Genomic DNA, 17,839 nt, shown 5'->3' with positions numbered 1-17,839 from the left:
TTTTTTCACTGAGAGAGATGTGTTTTTACTTAGATGGAGGAGGGGGGGGGGGGGGGGGTAGGGACAGAGACAGCAGCCACCAACTACAACTACTGGCTCTCACACAAGATTGACACAAATTCCTTGCTTTAAAATTCAATGTGCTGCAGATTTAATTTTTATTAATAACAAATTCCACCTGTTTTAGAAGTTTGGTTGAAACATGATCTTTAAATCTGCAGTCAATTGCAGTCATTGTTCAGTTGAAGTGCACCACTTAAACATAGGCAGAATGTTTTCCCATTGATGATTCATTGAGATATCTGAGACTTTGGGTCGACGAAAGTTGGAAGCTTGAGGGAAAATTAATTAAAATACTGCGAAATCATCTATTTTCACGGGGATTTAATTTCATTATTTTGTTGCTTGAGACATTTTCACTTGGATTAAAAATCACTGCTTTTCCACTTAAAACGACAGAATCTATTATTATTCAACATTTTCGCAGGGATTTGATAGAGATGATTTCATCTATCACTGAAAATAGTGAAATTGAATCCCTGTGAATAATCAATGTGTGTACAGTATTGGTAGAAAGGTTTCTATACCCTAAGATTCAAAGCTAAACCACTGCAACAACATCACAATGTACAATACATCTTGTGAAAGTACAAGCAAATATAGTATGGTTTCTATGTGTGGAGGGACTGTGATGAAGTCAAGTCTTTTGGAAAACTTCAACAAAAGAGTAAAATATCTTTTGCAGTGGAATGTGTGTGCAAAATTGCTAACAGTGCAACTTTCACTGTAGTCCCAGCTGTCGGTAATTCTGCCACAACCAATCATGGTACTTGTTCAACATGTGATCATCAGGTTTCACCTGAAAGCAAACATTGAGACACTGACTGTCAGTTGATCTGAAGCAAACACTGAATTACTGTCAGTTGGCCTGAAACATGTAGAAAGATGAGCGAAGTAGAATGGAACGGTTTAAGTATGCAATGTCACAATGAAAGGGTGAAAAAAATCATTGTTGAAAGAATGTCTAATTCATGGATGGCATAGAAACTCTCCTATTTCCACGAGCGTACATTTTGGTAGAGACAACTATGAAGTTCATGTGGCAGTATCAGAATTGGGTAAGAGACTCTACAGCTGCAAGACATTGATCATGCTATTCTCTCAGAAATGTAGTGTCCATGTTTACATTAGCCTCTGAACACACTCTTAGCCTGTCAACCCCCAAACCCAGTACACAGATCCACTATCACAATTGATAACAATGGTTTTGGGTCAAACCACGGTGATCGAAGGGTTTTGGAGAGATCTTCCCATGTTCCATCCTTTCATCCCTATTGTCTATGGTATGAATCCAAACCTGCATCACATATTAAAACCTCAATGTAAAGGAGACAGAGGAGGGACAATGAGTGAGTGGACTCACCTGTTTCCATTCATTCACACAGAATATCCTATAGGAATCATTGCCGTATTTGCCGATGCCATGTAACTCTATTGGATAAACCCAGTCTTTCTCAAGATACTCTTCTGGTGAGATAAAAGAAAGAAAACAATCTTGTCTGAGAGTTTCAGAGTTTGAGGAAATGATTAGTCATGTCAGTTGTGCACAAAGGCATTCGTCTTTAGTTGTAGTCATCGACTTATGGAATCGTCAAAGTCTGACGCAGTGTTATTAGCGTTATTGGACTTTGCTACATTTGGTGACTATACAGAAAGTACATTCAGATTTACAGCAAAGCCAATGAAGAATCACTACTTTCTCAGCATGTCTCACCAGATATATAGTTTGTCAGACAAATCACTGCGGAAATTTATCCAAATGAGCGGTCTTGGAACCATAGTGTATTGTGCCATAAATCAAGCGGCAGGTAAGTTTTATTTCTAGTAAACTGAACGAAAGCCACAATACACTCTTATAAACTGTTAGAGTTTGTTTGAAGGCAAATTAACTGACGACTTCTGAATACCACAAACAAAGCCTGTGTTTCTGTGAAAACCTTGGGCAGTCATGAATGGTAAATTTGGCACTATCTGAACAACCTGCCTTGACAGACTTCGTTGAAAGACTGAAAACTCACCAGAAAATCTAATCAACATCTTAGATCTCTTCTCATAGAGTCCCAGAGGTTGCAGCAAGGCAGCTATTTTGGCGCTGTCGGCTTTCACAGTGGCCTTTGCTGTCGGCCACTTCTCAAAGAACCTCCACAGGAGAGGAATGGCTGCTTTGCCTTAGAGAGAGAATTCATAGGATATTTTAATCTGTTCAACCCCGTTCCTTCTGTACAAGTTCAAACTCAGCATTGCAAACAATAGGTTTGGGGCAAACTATGATGGAAAAGGGGTTATGGAGGTCAGTAGACAAATTCTTGCATTAAAAGGTGGTCATTTGGTATTACTATAAGTGAGGTGTTAATACTTTGGCCAAGTACGGGACACAAATTATATCTCTGAATACCTTTCACAAGATCACAAAAAAACAAAACAAAAAATACATTCCAATGAAGTACATCGTGACAGTTTGGGTCATGTTATGATTTACGTAATTAATTGCAATTTATCATATCTGCAAAATCATTTTCTTTGAGAAAGCATCCTTGAACTGGTAAGTCAATAATGTTTCCTATAGATAAAAACAATCAGCTCACCGGTGGTTCTGTTGAGAAATATGGTTGCAACAAGGAGTTTCCATGGATCATGGAACAGACTTTCCTGGACTAGCTTGAACGGTGACTTCGGAGGAATCCATCTCTCGAAAGATTTCTTCTTCAATGGCGGCAGCAATGCTTTGTCTTCAAAGTACAGGCTTTGAACACATTCCTTTCGTTTTCTTGATACTTTCCTGGTCTCTTCATCTGCTGCGGGGATAAAAATGCAGTGAAGCTGGACAAAGTGTGTACGAGTTGTCTCAAGTAACTGACTTCAAAGGTAGTTCGTGCCTCGAAAATGAAAGACAAACGTTTGCTCAACTTCGCTGAAGCAGACTTTCAACCTGTCTCTTTCAAAATCAAGAATAAAAATTGGGGGTCACTGAGCAAACTTTGGTGCTAGAGTAACAAATTACCCACCATTTACCAACATCTTGAATTCAAACTGGCTGCCATTCACCATCAGTTTTTCACAAAACTTAGTCTGTGAAAACTTTATTTATACCATAGGCTTAAAAATGAGCCCCCAAAAGCCCCCAAGCCCTTATTTCATCATACAGGTTCCACTTTACATTCCAAAACAATAAAACACCAAAATCTGGGGATGATAAGGTTTAAAGGCATACTGTCACCTGTTCCAATTTTGCCACAGTTACCATGGAAAGAGAAAATCTAACCACTTACAGATTTTAAGCGGGTGGCCACTTTTTAAAAACAGCACCCTCACATGGGCATTTTGAATACCAAGGAATACCCCTTTGACCATATATGGGCATATTAAGATTACGGGCAACTGTATACCTTTAAAGACACAGGAAACAACAAATCACATAAAGAGATTTTGCAGGGGAAGGCATGATGAGTGGATCCTTTGCAAGAATAAGATGGCTTTCTCTAATGTGTACAAATTTGTACAGGTAATATCTAAACTTTGAGAGAAGAATTGTACTGAACAGTGACATGATGTGTACAGCAGAGATATTTTATTCAATACTACAATTTAAAATGTGTAATACCAGTATTACATGTATAAATATCAAATATGACGGATACACACTCAATATCTGTCAAAACTTTGCTGTTAAATTATCAGTAGTATGTTAACAGATGGAACCAAACTGTAGAAATTCAAACGTCAGATTACAATTACAACTGCAGTATCGTCTGACAAACCAGATTTCTGGCATCTTTTCATAGATTCATTACTTTCTTGAAAATTACTTCTCAACAAATACATGCAGTGTGAGATATTTTGTGTTGTATCACAGACTTCCACATCAGTGATGTATAGTATTGGCCTGGAGAGGGCGCACTGACCACAGGACTTTTTTTATCTGCTTTGAAACATCAAGTGAAATATTTTTCAGTGACCTCGAGAAATAATGCCAACAGTTGAATGAATTTGCTCATTTGAATATATCTTATGAACAGCATTTTTAAAAAAGAACCAGCAGTCAGCAATTATCCTGATAAATACATTTGAAATTGTTGTACAAGGACAAATAAATACTCGAATAATGAAATATATTTACAATTGATATTGGTCTGGTAAAAAATGTCAACTCTAAAAAACAGAAGCTTGTCACAAACTTGTCAAATTCCCGTGGCAAACTGTCAAAAATTGTTCGATCAATATCTGCAATTACAAGGGTGCATACTAGTATATAGACTTCATAAAATAACTTGTGTAAATGTTAAAACAGTCTGCAGCAAAATGCACACACGGCTATCATGATTCCCGTCCCCTCCTTTAATCCATCCAATCCACACTGATGCTTCAGAATTCCTAATAGGTAGGATGGAATTCACCAGGGTGAAAGGATGGGGGAGGGGGTTACACGTTTTAAGGAAAAGATACACAACCTAATCTCAAATAGTGAGATTTGTCATACACATCAGATAAATAGTACATCTCGACTGTTAAAAATTGCTTTTTCTTTCGAAGACTGGAAATTGCACTGTAACTGTCCAGTCTGTGAAAGTCTTGAAGATTTGTGTTTACACTTACAAGCAAGTTCTTTTCACAGATCTTTAGCCTTGAATTCACACAGCCTTTACACGGAGCCAAAACAAACAAAGGCCATCACTGAAATCAACACCATGCATAAACACTCTAACAGCTGCGTCACATTTCAAGGGTATGCATGTTTCTTTTACGAACCACTGTCATGTTATTTGTTAGATAATTTCTGAACAAAACTGAGTGATCAACAAAACTTGTTACCTCTACGCAAGGTAGAAGTTCTCATCCTCTCTGGTTGAATATACAGAAGATATCACCAAAGAAATACTACCAAAAGTAACATAGGCAAAAACAATGGGCAGAAATGAGGAACAGAAAAACAACTGAAGCCCACACTCTATAGTAAGCGAGGGCCTAGGGGAAAACACTCTGAAGATATAAACCGTGTAGCAACCTCAGCAAACAAAGCAAATGGGATGTTTGTTTGTTTTCACTTTCTCTGCTTCACTTAGTAGACCAGTTTAAGTGAAAACTATAAATGTGTAACATGAAGCTATGCAGCATAATTGGAGGAAATGAACTGCAAACCAATTACAGAGGTCTGATAAAATACATTATAGTAAATTTGTTAAATAAGTTGGGAAATGGCAAAGAAATTTTTGTCTGATAGACATATAAGAAGAGCATTGTCATGATGTTACATTTGCTTATTGTAAAACCTTTCTGCACTGTTTTGGTCTTTTTTTGTTTTTTCTCTTTTATAACTTATTCCAATTTTGTGAAAAACACTTCAACAATTTTTCCAAACATTACTTGTTTTGAAGGTACATGGTACAAAAGCAGGGAAACAAAAAATAAATTTTAAACAAATACATGCTGTTACAATTAATGCATTGATGTGAGAAAAAAAAAACACTGACAAGACTTGATCTGTGGTTATAAAACTGATATGAAGAAATGTATGATCAATTTGTAAAACATGACAAGTGTTTGGTATCATTACATTCAATTTGCGAAGTTGGTAAGTCACTCGTAACTTTCAACACTGAAGTTGAGCACATTAATTGTGTTGCACTCTGGACTGTTATTATGTGGAAAGCCAGTGTTTCTGCATTGTGTAGTTCGGTGGTCATGCATCTGTGTATTTAATCCAGTTGTATTAGGAAATCACAGCTCCCAAAGACTGATGGAATTTCAATGCTACTGTTTTGAAACCAAATTATACGTGATTTTAGGGTCTCTGATGCACTTAACCTCTAGTATCATAAAAATATACCATGACAATTTTTCGCTGAACTGTAAAATGTAACATTTGTTTTCACATGCAGATTAAAGGGACAAAGTCGGCCATTTTTCATGAATTTTGTTTGATGCAAGATACTACTTATATTGTTTGACATGTTGAAAGATACTGAATGAATGGGTGACCATGCATATGTTCGACCTTGGTTTTAGACACGATACATGAAAACATAGTGAAAATGAAGTAATGACCATTATTACTGCATTTTTGCGATGGTTTCATGTATCGTGTCTAAAACCAGGGTCGAATAAATGCATGGTCACCCATTCATTCAGTATCTTTCAACATGTCAACAATGTAAGAAGTATTTCGCATTAAACATAATCCATGAAAAATGGCCGACTTTGTCCCTTTAAATTATTAGTTTCTATTGTAGAAACATTAGTGATCAATATTGTTGAGCTTGTGACTTGTGATGTTCTTTCTATGGTACAGGCTTTTTTTTTCTATTTTCTTTGTCATACAACTTATCTGAATATATTAGGCATGTTATGAGTTATTATATTTGCAGTCATCTGGAAGATTGTAATTGTCAGAAAAGTGTGGCAAGATACATGAGCAACACACATGATTTAAACTACATAACTGGCACAATAAACACTGGCCGTACATATTGCACCTCAAGGACGGTCCGTGTATGAAATGAAATTACCAATCAATTTTAACTATCCATTAGATGCAGATAAAACCCAGTCTGAGCAACCTTTTCAGGAAAACATTTCATTAGTACTAAATTATTTTCTGATTAATCTCCATCCTTCCTACAATGTGATTCAAAGCCATTATTGGATTTGGTCATGTCTGAAATAAACTTGATGTCACCGAATGCTTTTTCATGAACGAACATGAGAAAAGAAAAGTTTGGTGAGTCAAATTACAGTACTGACAAATGAATGGAAATGTAACAATTACTGGGAATTTATGATACCAGTCAAATTTTCCATCTACAATAAAACAAACACTGTGCACAACTTTGAAATCCATAAGTACTATTTGTTATTGTTAGTGCATTAAAAGAAGTGAAATTTTATGAAATAAATGATTAAACAGATTGAAGAAAAGTTTTTTTGAGTTAGGCATTTTGAATACAGATATGATTATCCATGCTATGCATGAATTCTGTTCAAAACAGTGGTTCATAAACCATTCAATTGAAATTACCAAATGGAAATTGCTTACTTCACTGAACCAAGTGACTTCTAGCTCGAAAAATTATACAAGTTTTTTAACTGTATTAGTGCTGTGTTGATATCATATCCATCTCCTTGATCATGCTTGAATTACCTCAGTCTGATCATAGACAGTAAAGAAACAGGACTGTTTCACTACTGTCTATGGTCCGATTAATGAATGGTTAGTGTTTCAAGGATGCTTCATTCAAATGTGCTGTACACAATCCATGCAGTGTCAAACAACCTCCAGTTTTGTGTAATGTTATGGGTCCCAGTGAAATGAAAAAGACATTAACCTTTTTGCACTCTCATTTCATCAACAATTCTTCTTCTGAACTGCATTCTAATATGTGAAGCATTGACTGTCGTCTCCTTTTCACCTACTGAGGGCGCACTTTCAAAGGTATCTGCTTCAAACAGTGGGCATTCATTTGACCATATATAGTGGAGGCCCCACCCACCCACCTCCGTCACCCCTTTACTGTCTATGATTTGGCTTTTATTTGCCATTGATCTGGGAATAAATTCATCTTTTTAACAAAACAGTAGGCAATGACCTAGACCCTGGAGTTTGCTCAGGGTCTTTTACATTGCATAAACGGTCACATGGATGCCAATATGCATGGTCAGATTTTCTTTAAGAGATGTAAGATGAAACTATAGATACATATAGCCTAGGCAACAACACTGCATGTTAAAGGGAAACAGTCATTGGAACTGCGCCCATGAGAGTTTCTTGTTTAAAAACAAAGTATTTCAAGCACGATATCTAGATGCACCTCATCATCATAGATGCAACATTTAAATTATACGATGTAGATTATGACAGACATCTTTTAACTTTCATCAATCACCATCATACATTGGATGCAGTGTTTACATTGGTCGTATTGGTCACATACAGCCTTTGAGCGCAGTTTTGACCACTATATCCCTTTAATCATGGCAGCGTGTACAGTTACCACATTCAGGCTCATCTTATCCTATGCAAGAGCATTTTGCCACTTCAAACTGCAGTTTTAAGGTCTACTTGAATTCTCTTGTCATCAATATGAACATCGGAAGTAATCCACACCAGAGTCTAGTTCCTTGTTTAGGTCATTAAGATAAGGAGATTGGCACAGTTAATCAACTGTATTAATGAATCTCTTTCAGGTTAAAGATGGCAACATCTGCACCAGTACAGCCCTGTTTTGAAGTTCTCTAGGTCTGCTTGCAAACTGGCTGTGACAAGATGGCTGACTGTGACTTTATCCCTGGCTGTACACTGGCTACTGTACTGGGTGCACACTCAGTCAGTTCTCTTCTAACATAGCATTTTGTTACGCTGTAGAGATATACATGCAGCAAGCTATGTGACTGAAACAGTGAGTCACAGGTCATTTCTCTTCCACCAGAATCAGATCCATTTTTGTCAGGAATTAGTCGTACAAGAAGCAGTCTTTCTTTTTGTGCACACAGAAAACTTAAGAATTGGATTTAAACATTTGTTATTGAAGCTCAAGACAAAAATGCTTGGCTTTGTCTTCTTTGTGAAGAATCTATAACCCTTATGAAATACTGTAACAGGAAAATACTTTCCTAAGAAGATAATTTAATAATTTCTATAATTAATCATGGAAAACCTACATGTTGATTAAATAGGTTGATAAAGATATCTTCTCTGATTGAAGATAGCTGCCGTTCCTTGGCAACGGTTTCAGCTCAGACTTGTAAATAAAGTTACATCATCAAGTCTTATTAAAAAATCCTTGACTTGAGACACATTCTATGTACAATTGGAGAGAAGATACACTATAAATAAGAGAACATTCACAGAAAAAAAAATGCATTGCTGTAAAATATTTCAATCGCCTTATTCTATGATGTGCAAGATTGCACTCACGTCATTGATAAATTTTTGATAGTCTAAAATTCATGTCATCATTTAGCTCTGCTTTTCAAATGAGCCGCTGATGCAACATCGCTTCTGCTGAGAGAGCAGCAATAAACTACACCAGTCAACGACAGATAATCTCAATTCTCCTATGTTTGCAAATATGCACAAACGATAACAGTCAGTGGTAACCGCAAAGTCCAACATCAATACGCCAAGTTTACAGTGTGGTTGGTATATGCCAGTATTTTGGTTCAAATATTCTGAGGACTTCAATTTGTTTTCATGTTTTTTTAATTCTTCAATACAGTGCCCTAGCTTTGGATTTACAAACCAAGAATTTTTATTCCCTAACCGTTTGGGATGAATATTTAATTTCAGAAAAATCAAATTATCTCAGCTGAAAGATGTGTATATTTTGATCATGGCAGGTAGGACAAAGTATTGCACACTGCATAATTCACAGCCTATAAGAATAAATATATCCAGAATCTGATGGCTAGAAACATTGGTTAACGCAGAAAATAGGAACAAATGTTGTTCCATGTGAAACCCATGTGGATTTTTTAAATACTGTTGAAAATACTACTGTGTTGAGCACATACACTATGGAAACCCTGTTGGCAAATCTGAAGAATGATGATTACACTACACCATATTACTATCTCCTACTAATATAGGGGGTACGTTTCTGTTAATATTTATTATGGAGGGCACCCAAGCACAAGGAAATTATGAGTATGCAAAAGGCCAACTGGATCCCACCATGCTTCTGTTGCCCTTTAATTTTCAATGTTTTGTTCAAAAGCATAGTTGGACCTCCAAACCATGAAATAGGGGTGATCAGCTTGAAATTATAACAAAAGTGACAACAGTGGTACAAGTTATTGAATTACCACACTTACAGTGTGGAGGATGATGATATTACCCAAACACCACTGTTCCATTTCAATGCAGTTTTTGGGAGTTATAACATTTGACATGTACGTTATATGAAATTTTGCTGATATAACAGAATGAGTAAAAATTGCTAGAACAGAGCGCTAGGTGTATATATCTTACATAACACCTTTGATAAAAGCTCTCAATCATCTAACTGTCAAAACTGGTTCAGTTTAAGTCATAACAAATGTCTATGTACAATACAGGTACGTGTTCAATGTCTGTGTTTTAAATGCAAACTGAACAGGACAACAGGACACTAAATCAGAACACTGATATAGGTACATAATCTGTAAATGTTATACTATGCAGGGTCTATGACTGACTCTTTCTCAGAATGAACACACAGGCTTTTCTCTGGATTTTCATCTCATTTCCTATTACAAGCACTTTTCCTTTCTAATTTATTGATAAGAAAATTTCCTACCAGTTGTCAGATTCTCCCAAAGTCACTGTGAACATTCACCCGTATTTCTTGGTATCAAGGTCCCAGAAACATTTCAGAAAATAGGAGAGTTTACGCTTCAATCATGGTAGGTAGGTAGGTAGGGCCGAGGGTTTTCATATATGTTGTCACTCTATGCAAGATTAGTATTATTTAAATATTTAAAAAAAAAGTGAAAAAAAATTATAAACCTTTGCCTGCTGTGTCCTCTTTTCCACTTGTCTGTTGAAGAGAGACTTTCATCTTTTTCAATTTTGGGGGGTCTGGTTGGAAAAGTAAGTCACTATCAAAGATTCCATGTCTCTTGCTCGGTGATTTCCAACAATTACTTGATGACTTTGCACTGGCTGTAGGTGATTTGGGGGACTTTGAACTTGACATTGGTGATTTCGGTGACTTTACATCGGATGGGGGTGATCTGGGTGACCTGGCACCTGGTTGTGGTGATAAGGGTGACTTTGCACTAGGTGGTGGTGATCTGGGTGACCTGGCACCTGGTTGTGGTGATAAGGGTGACTTTGCACTGGGTGGTGGTGATCGGGGTGACCTGGCACCTGGTTGCGGTGATTTGGGCGACTTTGCACCAGGTGATCTGGGTAACTTGATATTAAGTGACCTGGGTGATGTCGAGCCCGGTGATCTGGGAGACTTGACTCCCGGTGATTTGGGTGACTTGGCACTGGGTGACCTGGGTATCTTTGTACTGGGCGGTGGGGATTTGGGCGACTTGATGGGTGACTTGGCACTTGATGGCGATTTGGGCGACTTCAGTCTGAGTGGGAGTTTTTCTTTTGTATCAAAGTTTGTTATTGATGTGTACGTTCCCGGTGATTTGGGTTCTCTTTGTCCAGCACTGGCACTGTCCTTTCCACTGCTTGTATTAAAAGTTTTGTCCGCACTAAGACTGCAGTGCGTGTCACTTGTACCTGTCCTTTGTTTCTTAGGGCTAGGTTCATCACATTTATTGTCCACTTTATCACAAAGTGTCGATTTCTCCAGCGCTCTTTTCCTCCGCTCTTTTGGCGTTGTAAAATTCATTTTTACAACAAGCTTCTGTCCTGGTTTGTAGGGTGTGTACTTGGTTTCTGATTTGCTCGCTTTTTTATCCTTTTTACATTTGACCTTGCCGACGCCGTCTGCAGTTTCTTTCTTCAGTTTCTTTATGGGAGTCCTTGCAGCTTTCACAGGGGAGCTGCCCTTACCCCGTATGGTAAAGTCAAAGTCATTCGCCTGTAGATCTGAACCCACTTTGAGAAAATAGCCAGCCAGTTCTACTTTGGATCGGAATTTCTTGCCCTCCGGACTATCAAAGAAAGAAAAATAATTTTTACTATTAAAACATTTTTTCTCAGGTTTTGTTACTTGATTTTGTAGTGTTATGAAATTTCTCGATATTGAACAACAACATTCTTGGCACGGAGATATCAATGAAGCCCTCATTTAGTACATTTCAGAACAGTGCAGTTGGAGTCTGAGTAAGAATATAAAATTGAATTTTGTTTTAATGGTTTAGTCATTGGGAAAAATGATGTAAATAATTGAATCAACCATGTTCATTACATTGCTATCTATAAAATATACAAAACATGGCTGATTTTCTACAACGAGGAAATTGAAATATTTAAAACCTTGTGTATTTTGGCTGTTTTTAAAGAAGGGTTGATATGTAGAAATGAAAATAACATAATAATAAAATTCAGAGAAACAAATGGTATGGCTTCTTAGATTTTCTGAGCTATTTTTATATTGGCATTTAAACCACAGGCAAGCTGTGTGATTCATCTTTTAGACACCGAAATTACAGTCGTCACTAAAACGTTTTTAGAAAAGTATTCAATTTACCGTGATGTGTAGTTTTTTCATAGCTGACAAAATTATGGATTAGAGAGGGTAGTTTATTTTAAGCATACATGTTTATTTCATTGCAGAAATGGCCTGTTGAAAACTTGGGTGGCGTGTTTTGTAGGTCGTTTGTTTCAGACCGTAGGATAAGGGGTGTACAGAGCACCACAGCTGAACAATCGCTAAGCATGTAAGTGCTTCAAACATGTATAATATCATTTTTGCTTTGTTATATCATGATAAATTAATGTGACGGTATAACAATGGAGGGAAAAAGGGAAAAAAGAATCAGATGTGGGGGCAGTATGACACTTCTACAAGTCTGATTGTTTTGATGTGTCATTGAATCTGTTCAATGCCTATCAACACTTGTCATTGGCAGTTAGTTTAAACTTAAATTTCTCACCAAGACCACCAAGTAGTTAAACTCTTAGTGTGTCACATCTGTGCTTATGTTCTTTTGTTCTGTCTTTTAGAAGTACTACCAGTAACTCAGTACTGTGCAAAACTGGCTGTCTCAACAAATCTGTCAAACTTCTGTGTGTCAAACGTTACTGTATACTGAAATAAATTGACAACCAGCCCTAAATAAGAGGACACACACAGTTAATTCAGTGATAAGTGCATATGATTTGAAACTGGGTAAAACCAACCTCAGTATGTAGACATCGTATTTCCCAGCTGATCTTCCAGATTGTCTCTGTATAACTTTCCGTTTCCATCCGTCTGGCAGTGTCTTGTCCTCAAACATTGGTGAGTCATCTACACTACTAACAATGCTCTCTTTACTGGGACTGTCCTCATTTGTCACTCTCTGTTCATCATCCACATGCACACTTCCGTTGCTCTGTGTAGATGCAGTCTTTTCCTTTTGCTTTTTCTTGGATTGTTTCTTCTCTGTACCTTCATTTCCACTACCTTTTGCCATTTTTTCTTTTTCTTTCTTGGAACATTCCCTTTCTAATTTTCCATCCTTGTCTTTTTTCTTTTTCCTTTTTTTCTTGCCCTTTTCATCACCATCCTTTGACTCCTTCTTTGATTTATGTTTCTTCTTTGATTTTTCCTTATCAAGGATAGTCTTGTCTTTCCTCTTCTTTTTCACAGATATATCAATCTTGTCCTCTTTCTTGACATTCTCAGCTGTTTTGTCCTTTAGTTCTTTGTGTTCTTGATTACTACCACGTTTTTTTATCTTTGCCGCTGCATGGCTGTCTTTCTTTGACTTATCACCGTTGCTGTGTTTCTTTTCTTTCCTTGGCTTGCAAGGTTTCTCAGAATAGTCCATAGTCTTGGCGTAAGCATGATCCCCCAGAATGCCCGCCAGATAACACCGACTGTCCTGTCTTTGCACTTTGGTCTTTGGTGCAACACAAACGTCCGTCCGTAAACTATCCGGTGCTGATTTGCTATCTGGTACCGGTTTGCTATCCGGTACTGGTTTGCTATCCGGCACAGGTTTCTTCAACAGCTTTGGGCTGATCGGAAACAGGGACAGTTTGCCGGCACCAAGGGGCATTGACTTGATGAACTTGGAAGTTGTGTTGGAGACTGCAGAACCTGTCCTTGGTGATGTTGATGAAGTTTTTGCATCTGAAGGTTCGGCGATCGGCATGGTTAGCGGTGTTATCCGACAAAATATGTTTGGCGATGAGTAGAATGCAGGATTGACTGTTATACACCTGCAAAGGTTTAGAAAGCAATAGGGTGTTCAAGTACACACAATTGAACAATTATCAAAGAAAAAAAAAATATGCACCAGATCATAAATTCATGCTCAATAAAAGAGGGGCAATGGCTAAATGAAATATGGAAGTGAAGTTACAGGACATTATTGAACAGTGTACAGATAAGTTGACTCCCTGTGTGGTTCATCGATCCCTACCACCAGGACCAGGCCAAGTTGGTTAACCCTTTCACCTGCATAGTTTGGCCCAATGCCATTGTTATCAATGGTGATAGTAGACCTGTCTATGGGGCATTGGGGTGAACACGTTAAAACACTATGTACAAACTTCTAATATAAGAGGAGAGACTTGGCCATTTAAAGAAACCTTATGGCACACACACACAATTTTCACAGAATAGCAAATATACACACTGTGATAACTTGACCTGTGTTTGTGTCACAGTGGTGTGAGTAACAGGATCTTCTGGCTGCCTTGATGTTTAGATTGAATTTGTATGACTACAACTAGACCACAAAGAAGTTACTTGTGACACACTTTGTCTGCAAAAATCCACTACTTCTTAGCCTGTATAAATAGCACAAACGAAAAAGTCTGGTTGATCAGTTTTATTACAGAACTCTTTGGGACAAAACATTTCCATGTGACAGTGCAATGGTATCTCAATGACCTGTATGCTATTCAAATATACTACACCATTTTATCAATAATCATTGCGTATTGTTGCTTACAATTGACAACACACACAAAACAGCATTTCATTTGAAAGTGTTTGAACATTCTTGATACAAGATGTCTAGCTAACAGCTGAGGTGCTGTGTACAGGCTAGTTCACAAAAAACCCTACTAAATTTTGACATGATATGCAACCAATAAATTTTAGAAGCATTGCTGTGAGAGTGCAGTAGGATTGTAAGTGCACATGGCAGTAAGCACAATTGGAAGAAACGGCCACAGAAATGAAAACCAAAAATGCACAAGTGAAACAACAGCTTGATGATGACCCCATAAGGATAGGTCAAGAAATTTGATCTGGCTGCTGTGTTCTCTGTTGAACATAAAACAGCACTGACACAAACTTGCTCTCGTCAGTTAATCTTGAAAACTTTGCATGTAAAAGATATCATGTGTGGGCAACTAAAGGAAATTTCCTGAAATACCGCAGTAGACTTGAATCCAGAAATGTTATTACAGTAATGGAAAGCATTACATCGTACCTGCCACATTAAGTCATGGTATGATTATAATACCAGACTTGTTTTTTTTGTTTTTTGTTTTTTGGGGGTAAATGGAGGATATATGTCAGATATCATACACAAAGACATACTTTACTCTCTACCCAACTTGTCATACCCTGATTCAACTGAAATCACTCCTGCTTTAGGCCACGGTTACTCTACCCCACTGTAAACAGTAGAGTAACCGTGTTTAGGCCAAACCTGTGCCCAGTTATTACAGAATGCGAATGGCGAATGACTAACAATGAACAAACAATTCTGCATTTCAATTAGGACCACCTTTCTAATATTAGCTTCGACCACCATACTCCAAGGAGCTCTATAAGCTGAGCTAGCTGCTGATAGAATACCACCACCTTCATAATCAAACAACCATGGTGCTAAAAAAAGGGAGTTATAATACGAGCCAAATTTTTTTTGGCTTTCTCTATGATAAGTGATATTTCATTCTAACACAGATAACCTGTGCTTTAATTCTTCAAGCTTTTTGGAGTACATGTATACCATGCCTCCCTCTATTATCTCCACTGGCCAGTGTTTATAATGATATACGCCGGGTGAACACTATGCTAAGCGTACAGGCTCATGACCTGTCGATGTGAAACAGGAACAGAACACATTTCAAGGTTGTCCTCTCTCTCTTGTGACGCAGAGGCCGGAAATGGCGTAGTTACATGCGATGGCGTAGTGACTGTTCTCTGCGCTAAAACCCCTAGTTTCTGTGTTATGCAGTCGATATTGCATTATGTATCATGGGCTACACGACACTATCGGTACAACAACTACAAGCCAACAACACTGCTCAGACAGCCATGTACTTTGTAGTCAATACTAATCAACGACGGGCAAACGGATGTGAACAAACAATCACTATTGATTGAAACTGGTTCTCGGTCGAACCATCGGAACAAGTCTAATATGAACGGCTACCAAACACAGAAAAAGTGTGCCCTTGAAATTAAGAAGTGCTCTAACCATTACCTGCCTACGCTGACACCAGTTCTCTCGTGCTTTTCCGCCATGATGGCATGTGACGCCCTCTGTTGACCATATCGTACATTTACTACTCTTTCGTTTAGTGCATATTTCTCCAGTGTCTCTCTCAGTGAAAACTTTCAATTTGTCGCATTTAAGCCATAAACGGCAATCTTTCGCCGATATTCAGACGGAGTAAAAACTTTGCCTATGTGCTATAGGTCTTCTCTCATAATCCTTTGTAAGTTTTCAGAAATATTCTAGTTCATGAGACTCCCATACTTGAGTTGGTGATCTTACGCTCCAGGAAGTACGATGGATATTCCAATTTCTAATCTAGATAATCACATGACAGGACATAAAATTCATCTTTTTAACCTTTCACTTTGTTCTAAAAGTATTGCAGCAATGCATTTAATAACATACCAATATCTTCACTGGAGTTTACAATTGCAGAATTATTGATAAAACAATACTTAAATATTTTCAATTTCAATTCAATCACAGTATATAGTCAGTATTTGCATTTTAAGTATGATAATTTACTGATCTGATGGACTATTCAGACATTGACTTGAGTCCCTGTAGGATGATGTTATATCTTTTATTATCTTTTGAATTTCCAAGGGTTTCATCTGTTATCTTTTTTAATGCATTTCTGTTATACATAGAACTGTATGGTTATTTTGATTACCCAGAAAAGTATCCTTTTGTTTGCATGTAATGTGTTACCACATATCTTTACACTTTTCTGCTAGCTAGACTGCGAGAATTTCTGTTAGGCTGATACTTCGTTTAGGTCCACAGTTTTCTTATCCCTTATTGGGTCAAAGGTCACAAACAAAACTGTCTGAAATCCTCCCATATTACAGGTGAATATTTGTAAAAACAAAATTTGTTCAGTACTACTCTTTTTACAATTTGGTTTGTGTCTACTCCTGTATTTTTGCAAATGTTAGCAAAACAATGAATATTTTGCATGGCAGGAAAATTGTAAGAAGTCTTTGTTTTACTTTTTGAAAAGATAATAAATTACGCTTCTCTAACACTAGTATTGAACACTGAGCTACTTCTGGTAGAACTACCATTTGGACAGCAATGTGGAATCAGTAAAATTTAAATGATAGATCAGTTTTTACTGGCAAAGTCTAAAAATACTCGTATTGCCACAGAAAGGTGTAGTGCACTTATAATGAATCCGCATCCTGAAGACACCGATTAATCTGCCATTATTATCCGTGAAATAGTTTTGTTAAACTTTTTTATAAATATCCCCTGTATATCAAACTTTCCTCTCGTAACACAGTTTTGTAATATATTTCAATTTTCGACGAAACAATCAAACATGTACACATTTGTGAAGAAATGCGATGTAATACGTTGCTAAATAAATGACGAACAAGCAACAAAACACATAAAATGGTTGGCGTATCTCACAAACATATCAGGCATTGATTCATGCAATTGCCTTCAAAGTTCTCATACTGGTACATACTTACTACTGTACTTTCAGCGAAGGTTGGTGTCCTTAAAATATTTCAGATCTTTCGCCAGTTTTGATATTTTAGGAAATCTTTTGCCTTAAACGTCAATTCTGCAAGTAGACTGTCATAACACCAGCGGAAATACATGAGCAGTTTGAGAATAAAGTCTGTCGGAGACCAACTGGTAGTACAATACCTGTTGACCTCGGCGACCGGCCCGGGTCCCATGAATTCGCGCCAAATCACTAAAGCGCCCTCTACAAATCTTA

At 37.4% G+C, this 17,839-nt stretch overlaps 1 protein-coding gene across 3 annotated transcripts; it reads right to left on the bottom strand.

The window, feature by feature from the left end:
- Nucleotides 1-127: 127 nt before the first annotated feature.
- Nucleotides 128-17,724, bottom strand: LOC139134863 (methyl-CpG-binding domain protein 4-like). Of its 3 annotated transcripts, none has more exons than XM_070701934.1 (7): nt 17,586-17,724; nt 12,842-13,867; nt 10,538-11,649; nt 2,646-2,855; nt 2,079-2,228; nt 1,424-1,527; nt 128-859 (listed from the first exon to the last, which is right to left on the bottom strand). In XM_070701934.1, exons 2-7 carry the CDS (start codon nt 13,798-13,800, stop codon nt 782-784), a joined length of 2,613 nt encoding a protein of 870 aa, XP_070558035.1. In that variant the 5' UTR covers nt 13,801-13,867; nt 17,586-17,724; the 3' UTR covers nt 128-781. The 3 variants fall into 3 exon arrangements, with proteins under 3 accessions (XP_070558035.1, XP_070558033.1, XP_070558034.1); XM_070701932.1 differs by lacking the exon at nt 17,586-17,724 and adding an exon at nt 16,093-16,154; XM_070701933.1 differs by lacking the exon at nt 17,586-17,724 and adding an exon at nt 16,093-16,154 and having other exon boundaries at nt 2,646-2,852.
- Nucleotides 17,725-17,839: the final 115 nt, after the last annotated feature.

The sequence above is a fragment of the Ptychodera flava genome, chromosome 6 (genome assembly GCF_041260155.1).
Source record: "Ptychodera flava strain L36383 chromosome 6, AS_Pfla_20210202, whole genome shotgun sequence".
Lineage (NCBI taxonomy): Eukaryota > Metazoa > Hemichordata > Enteropneusta > Ptychoderidae > Ptychodera > Ptychodera flava.
This window is presented reverse-complemented; position numbering and strand designations above follow the sequence as displayed.

What these genes read in the sequence shown, in the direction of transcription:
- LOC139134863 (XM_070701932.1), bottom strand. Translation starts at nt 16,133, where the DNA reads ATGGCGGAAAAGCACGAGAGAACTGGTGTCAGCGTAGGCAG. An exon ending in ACTGGTGTCAGCGTAGGCAG is followed by an intron (nt 13,868 to 16,092) that starts GTAATGGTTAGA and finishes AAACCTTTGCAG; the next exon opens with GTGTATAACAGTCAATCCTG. An exon ending in GTGTGAATGAATGGAAACAG is followed by an intron (nt 860 to 1,423) that starts GTGAGTCCACTC and finishes GTTTGCTTTCAG; the next exon opens with GTGAAACCTGATGATCACAT.